The 7012-nt window shown below is 41.8% G+C and overlaps 1 protein-coding gene across 2 annotated transcripts; it reads left to right on the forward strand.

Moving 5' to 3' along the window:
* Positions 1-557: 557 nt before the first annotated feature.
* On the forward strand, positions 558-6328 carry ARL11 (ARF like GTPase 11). 2 transcript variants are annotated; one of them, XR_013599840.1, is made up of 3 exons: positions 734-888; positions 1738-4950; positions 5048-6328. XR_013599840.1 is itself a non-coding variant. In XM_078657365.1 (2 exons), the coding sequence occupies exon 2, from the start codon at positions 1748-1750 to the stop codon at positions 2288-2290; it is 543 nt and encodes a 180-aa protein (XP_078513491.1). In that variant the 5' UTR covers positions 558-888; positions 1738-1747; the 3' UTR covers positions 2291-6328. The 2 variants fall into 2 exon arrangements, 1 of the variants encoding a protein (XP_078513491.1); XM_078657365.1 differs by having other exon boundaries at positions 558-888; positions 1738-6328.
* The last annotated feature ends 684 nt before the right edge of the window (positions 6329-7012 follow it).

A 7012-nucleotide genomic window follows, 5' to 3' on the forward strand; every position in this document is an offset into this window, starting at 1 on the left:
TTGTGAAATCCGACAAACTCCTCTCCATACCCGATTGAAAGCACATGTACCCAACCAATTAGCAGACAAAACATTTATTAGGGGAATGCAACACCTCAACCCTCCCGCCCCCCCAGCTGCGCCATTGCCGTATTTTCTGTCCCAGTCCGACCCTGCTTACAACATAAAAATGCTTAATGTTAAATAAGGAAGCAGCAAGCACTTCCGCCGGTTTCTTCATGCGCAGTTAGCTTCCTCAAACGCAGTACCAACCAGAAAATGCGACGCGTGTCCCGCCGCGGTGTAGGGAAATAAAAGTCGCAGCTTTTGCCACATTCCTGCAGCTTCCTGTTGAAAGTGTGAGTCTATTGAGTTTCTTTAGGAAGTCCAGACATAAAATCCCCGAATAATTGGCGTGTTAGGCGTTTTGCACACGGGTCGTCACTTGACCAACAGAATACTGTACACGACTTCAACAGTATGTACCACTGCTATGTAGATAATGTTTAACTTCGTGGGACGGCGACGCCTCCACCGCCTTAGCGGAACCAGTTGGTAAGCCTGTTCCCGTACGCTATGACTGCTGACTTCCCACATGACAGCAGGTGTGCAAGGCTGTGGGAAGAGCAAATACTGGAGACTCCGCGCTACTCCTATTGGCTAAAGACGCACGACATGCTAATACGGCGGCAAGGGCCTCTCTACCATTGGTTAATGCGCACACTGCTCCTTTTATTGGACAGGAGAATTTGCATCTTCGGATTCATATGAGACCTGCTTTCAGAGGAGGAGGCGGCAGCTTACTCGGCCGGACAGGAGCAGAGTTTGACTTGTTAGCTGCAAGATGAAGCGACAGATTGGAGTTTGGTAAAACGAAGACTCGTTGTCCACTACGGGGGAAAACTGTGGGTAAGTACAATGCCAAACGTGTTCCTCTAAGACTTTATTTGACGAGTTGCCAAGACTTTTGTTTTTACCCAGAGCACCAGGTATTCCACGCCGGTTACTAATATCACATACACCGCATATCTTACGGGCTCACCAGCCTTTACTATAAGAACAGTGCAATCTCGAGTTGGGCTTTTTTTTCATTAGTCAGGGGCGTGGCATGGAAGGGTATTAGCCAACTGACCCCAGTTTTGTGCTAGCTCTATTTGATTGTCATTTTTCTTGTCACACGTGATTTGGTGACCTCTCATTCAGTTATGTGTTCATTTATTTACAATCTGCTACTTGTAGTGCCTTCCTGTTTAATGTGAAATGCTAGAATGTTAAGTAAAAACTTCAGTCGTCGGCCGCTTGATACCTGAAGCGCCTACGGCATCCTCCTACTTATGTGAGAGGTCTAGTTTATACCGTGCCCGTGTGGTTAAGGTTTACCAAAGTTGCTAAGTATGAATCATGGCCCCAGGTATATATCTAATCAGCAAACCTTTGAGCCACCCGTTCTGTCAACAGTGACCATGTACACCAGTCCTTTCAAATAAGCCATAGGCAGCACCTTGAGTTGTTTTTAGCAACGAACACTGCATTCTAGGTGTTGTAGTTTGACCTTTTCTACCTAGGACGTTGGTCTACTCTACCAAGTGCTAAAATACCAGTGCTGACTCAGTGTCATAACTGACAGGGAGCTCTTGACCCCTATGCCCAGCACGGCCCCTATACTTTCTTTAGTGGATTGTTATTCCTCGTTCATCTAAATATTATGTGCAATAGCTAACATAACTTATTTTTATTGACTGTGTTTTGCATTTGTAGGGTCTTCAGAATGGGTGCCCCCAACTCCAAAGCCCAATCCAAGAGGCAGGCAAAAGTGGTGATGATGGGTCTGGACTTTGCCGGTAAATCAACACTCCTGTACAAACTGAAGAGAAATCAGACCGTGGAGACATTCCCCACCGTAGGCTTCAACGTGGAATCCTTGGAAACAAACAGCAACGTGTCTCTCACTATCTGGGATGTGGGCGGGCAGGATAAGTTGCGCCCCAACTGGAAGGAGTACCTGGAGGACACAGACGCGCTGATCTTTGTCATCGACAGCACAGATGAGGCACGGCTGGAAGACGCCACCTCTGAGCTCTTAAACGTCTTGAACAATGACTTCATGGCCGGTGTCCCCTTTCTGGTCCTTGCCAATAAGCAGGACTTGAACAGCGCTTTATCTCTTGAGGACCTCATGGCCAAACTCAAGGTGGTGGACTACAAAGACCGGGCATGGGAGATCAAGGGCTGCAGCGCATCCACTGGAGAAGGGGTGCCTGAGGCCCTCTCCGCCGTGGGCAAGCTTCTGAAGCAGAGGAGACTTACATGAAGGCGTCACTGATGAACTACTGCACATTCCCCCTGTTGCACATGGGGCATTAGGAAACCAGTTATGCCGTGAACTGGAAAAACTGGTCCTCTTTCCAGAAATGGCCCTAAGTGTGTCAGAGGTGTGTTTTTTTCAGCGATGCACGACTCTGATTTCAGACACAATGTTAGGCAGTACAGATCTTTTTCTTGCAGAGAATACATCTATTGTCTATCATAAGAAAGCTTTCTAAGGCTTCCAGGCCACCGGGGAAGTGATTATGAAAGATTAAAGTGAGAACACAAGTCATGTCTGTGTAACCTGAGTCTCTAGAATGAGACAGTTAAAAGTCACTTTTTCTATGTAGTGTGGGTAAATAATGTTGTTATGGTGCCGTTGTACCTTCACAACTAGTCGGGAATAACTAAAAAAAATTGAAATCTCATTTAGACTGGGATGTGTTGTGCTACTTGTCTAAGGCTTGCATATTATCCAAATAGTGATGCCATACATCCATAACTGTGAAGGAAAAAAAAAAATTATTGAGACAATGAAGAATCAGATATTGTATATTTTGAATCTCATGGAGGGGGACGTCCGATAAGATTGAATATGGGAGAACAGGCAAAGAATCAGGATTTGGCAAACGGGCCAAAAGGCATGTTTGTATTTCTCTTTTGAACTGGGTGGAGACAGGAACGCATTTGTGTTCTAAAGTGAGGAGTAGTCCTTTTATATTGAGAGTAGTGGTGGGACATTATCATTATTATTTATTTATTTTTTATTGGAGGGCTACTCGACCGAAGGGTGCAAATCATATTTTGAATTGAAAGGGAAACATATGATATGTAGTGAATTTAAAAGCAAAGCAGGTCACCAGGCATGTTCTGAATGGGACCCTGGTATGTTTGAGGATGTTGGTGTAGGTTACATACAATGTATGCTTCAAATCTGGGAGGTAGCAGGACACTAGGTGTTTTTTAATTGGGGAGGACATGGTGCCAGTTCTGTTTGAATTTAGGGGTGAAGGACAGCTGTTACAGTTGAGCTATCTTCTACTGACTGTGATTTCACTGTGCGCTTTCCAGGGTTTGGCCCCAACGTTTCCTATGTCGGATTCCCTCTATGTAGTCACTGACTCTTCCAGAAATTATATTTTGAGTTGAACTTGGTTGAGTAGTCAATTGTAGGAAAAGGCCAACGGGCTGTAATAGCAGCTTCCTCAAAACCAAGTTACGTGATCCAGGGCGAATGGCTGAATCAACTCTCTCGTTTCTCTATTGTGCCAAAGCTTGAACGTTTTTAAAATGGGTTCACTCCAGTGATAATTACAGACTAGAAAACACTATTTACAGTACGTTTACAAAATTAAGCAATCCCATTGCTCAACTTCCCTATTAGCTAATGCTTGGAAGGAGTAACTCGTGATGGTATATGCAGTGAGACCGTCCGCGCCTCACATTCTAAGGCTGCAAGATAAACATATCTGCATTGTTAATTAAAATGTATCGTATATTTGTCAAAAACAAACTGTAAACGGTATAAGCTTTCAAGTACTGACAGAACTTTTGTTCTTATGGTGAGATATGTTAGTCAATAGGAAAACCACATTGTATTTCGCTCACAAGTTCACATGGCACGGTTTGCACAAATTAAAAATTGTCTACTTTTCTTCGATTCCTTAGAAATTTAATGCCGATTAGTAAAAAAAAATTGTGGCGATATTTGTGTGATCCAAAGATTTGACCTTTACATGAAGCTCGCAGAGAGTTTTGTAATGAGCTACAGAAAAATACTGGACAGAATGCCCTCTAACTTATAATGCACACGTAGAAAAGTTTCTAATATGTCCTTTCCTTTTCAGTTTGGGTTTAATTGTATTTAATAGTTTCAGAGAAATTTTTGATATTTAACAGTGTGTCAGGCAGGTACAAAAATGTTAATTTGAGGTTTGAACCGTTTACAAGTCAACAGTTAGCAAAGTATTGAACACTGCTAACAAACGTGTTGTGAATGGTTCTGTAACATAACTATGCACTTTCAAACATAATTGTAATTGCTATAAACACTTGTCCAAAAACCTTACTAGGCACATAAAATCCATTAGCTGGCTACCAGCATTTACAGTTCAAGAACAGTTTACGAACCTCACAAATATAAAATCTATAACACACCTTCCATCCAGAAATGGACATTGAGATTGTGGGCACTGGGTGCATTTCAGGACTGAAATACATGCCCTATGGGCGCTGACAAAAGCCAGGCCCTGCAGTGACAAGCTGTGTCCTGAGGGCTGGAGGGGGGTAGGGAAAGTGTATGACCTCCCAAAGTTCTGCACAGTGGGATCAGCCAAAGCGAAAGGCTCGGTGTAATGTGCTTTGATACCAGCTGGACTGGGCACAAGGTGCACGCTAAGACCTTGTTATGTGAGCTTTGACGGCAGGAGGATAGGACTTTGTGCATGGTTGATGGCAACGCCCTTCATTCAATGTGAAATGAAGATAGCTGGTGGACATGCTTTCTGATCGGTGGTGATTCGGGCTCTTGTGCAAACAGAGCCTTTGCAATTCTCGAAACTGCATTGCTGGACCGAGAACTGCACAGTCTCATTGGCCAATCAAGTTGGGGAGTTCATATCTAACAAGCATTGGCAAAGCTAATTGGTCTGGTGTTGGCTGCCAGTTTTTTTAGCTTTGTCAATGCTTGGTTTGTTCTGCCATGGGGAGTTCCTATCTAACGAGCATTGGCAAAGGTAATTGGTGTGGTGTTGGCTGCCAGTTTTTTTTAGCTTTGTCAATGCTTGGTTTGTGTTGCCATGGTTTTTATATCATTGCTGTGGGAGATGCTGGGCTCTTGCCAATATTTAAAAAAGGTAAAAAAGAGCAAAAATATTTTGGGTCTCAGAAAGTACACATTGCTATAGTAGTCCCTGGCACTGTACGGAACGACTGTGTGCGGATTTGCTCCTTGTGAAAGGGATGAATGCCATCATTTGGAGTGAGGTTAGCCAGTGACTGAAGTGGGTGTACACATGCTCTATGCTGCGGTGGGTGAAAGAAATAATGTAAATAACACAATAGATAAATGGATGAAGAGGGCTGGCTGAATGCCCCTAAGAGTAAGTTTATATAGATTTTTGAGTCAAAACAAAAGAAACCCTACTTGCTGCCAAGTTTAGCGCAGGTCTATCCGGCAATTTTTGCTGTATGCTTGAGCAAAGATGATTTCTGTATTAGATTTCCATTGACCTTATATGCTTCATCATTTCATGTTTTAAGTAGCAATTTAAGAATACTTCTTTCATGACTGTGTGCATGCTAGCCCTCATGAAAATGTTGGAAAGAGAGAACTAGCATTTAAGACCCATACCATTTATTATATATACATGGTGTATTATTACACCTAAACGTACCCGTTCACAGATAGGCTCAGAATAAAATATAGCTTTATAACAGTGCACGGTCTCTCATAAAGCTTTGTCACTCTGGCTAAAGTCCCAGATTTAAGGGCAACAAAGAAGAGCATTCTCATCTGTTGCTCGGATAGTCTGTGGCATCTCAGGAGACCTGCAAATTGAGCTGTGCTAAGTAGGTCAGAATTAGTCTCACTTTCTGAAGGTGGCTATTGAGTATGGACATACACCTGCAAAGTACTGAACACAAACAGCAAACCTATCGTCCATAATTTATCAGAGTTGCCCACCACTAATAACTTACTGAGCAAATCTTGAAACCCGTGCGCCGAAGAGGTCCGGTAACACTTTGACAAACATCTATTGATGTTTCCATCAACAAGTTTGGGAGGCAATCAAATAAGAGATCCTATCACCTATGAGAAATTCCCTCTACCGAGAATTTGAATATTTAGAGTTTGAATTGGAAATATGATTGGTAACATGATTTTTTTTAAATGGCTCTATATATTGTATTTTTCTATATTAAATATGCATTTTCATATTTTTCTATGTAAAAAATCTTTTGATACACGCATGATAAAATGTAATTTTTAATTGATGAAAATAAATTGTTAAATTCTATATAAAGACGAATAAGAACTTTACACAATATAGTGAATCTCTTGGTTTGTTCTGAATAATCCAATGGTAAAATAAATATTTAAGGAAAGGAATCGGCTGATAAACATTGTTACCAATATTTATTAATTTCAGACATGTTTTAAAAAGCTCAAACTGTTCCATGCAATGCGTTTGAAACTTAAGCAATCTTATATAGGTGCTGCAACACGCTTATTGTGTAGGAAAGATGAGCCTGACTATGAACTGCACAAATTCATAGGTGACATTACAATACTCTGTGACAGAAAGAAAGCAAAATACATCACCCCATCTACAATAGATGAGATTTGGACTATTCATAAAAGAACATAAATACATATTGTGCAATATATTTTAAAAAGTATGGCAAAGGTTTGCTACAAAGTATACATCCAAGCATCACTCTAAAATGCAAACCTTCAATCTACCATCCAGCTTTTTAATCTCAATGACACCTTTTTCAGCATTTCAATCTCCCCACTTTCCATCATCTGTTTCTAATACAGTCCACCCTTTCCTTTTACCCAAGCTTTTACCAACCATGCCTTGTTACAGGGTGCGCAATCATGCCACTCCATGTTCTCCCACCCTTTAAACGGCCCTTGTTCCAAATAAATCAAGATAACCTAAGCTCTCTCTCCTGTGATTCTTGTTTATTCTCACTGACTGTTGCACCCACAAAGAATTCC

This window comes from Lissotriton helveticus, chromosome 8 (genome assembly GCF_964261635.1).
Source record: "Lissotriton helveticus chromosome 8, aLisHel1.1, whole genome shotgun sequence".
NCBI lineage: Eukaryota > Metazoa > Chordata > Amphibia > Caudata > Salamandridae > Lissotriton > Lissotriton helveticus.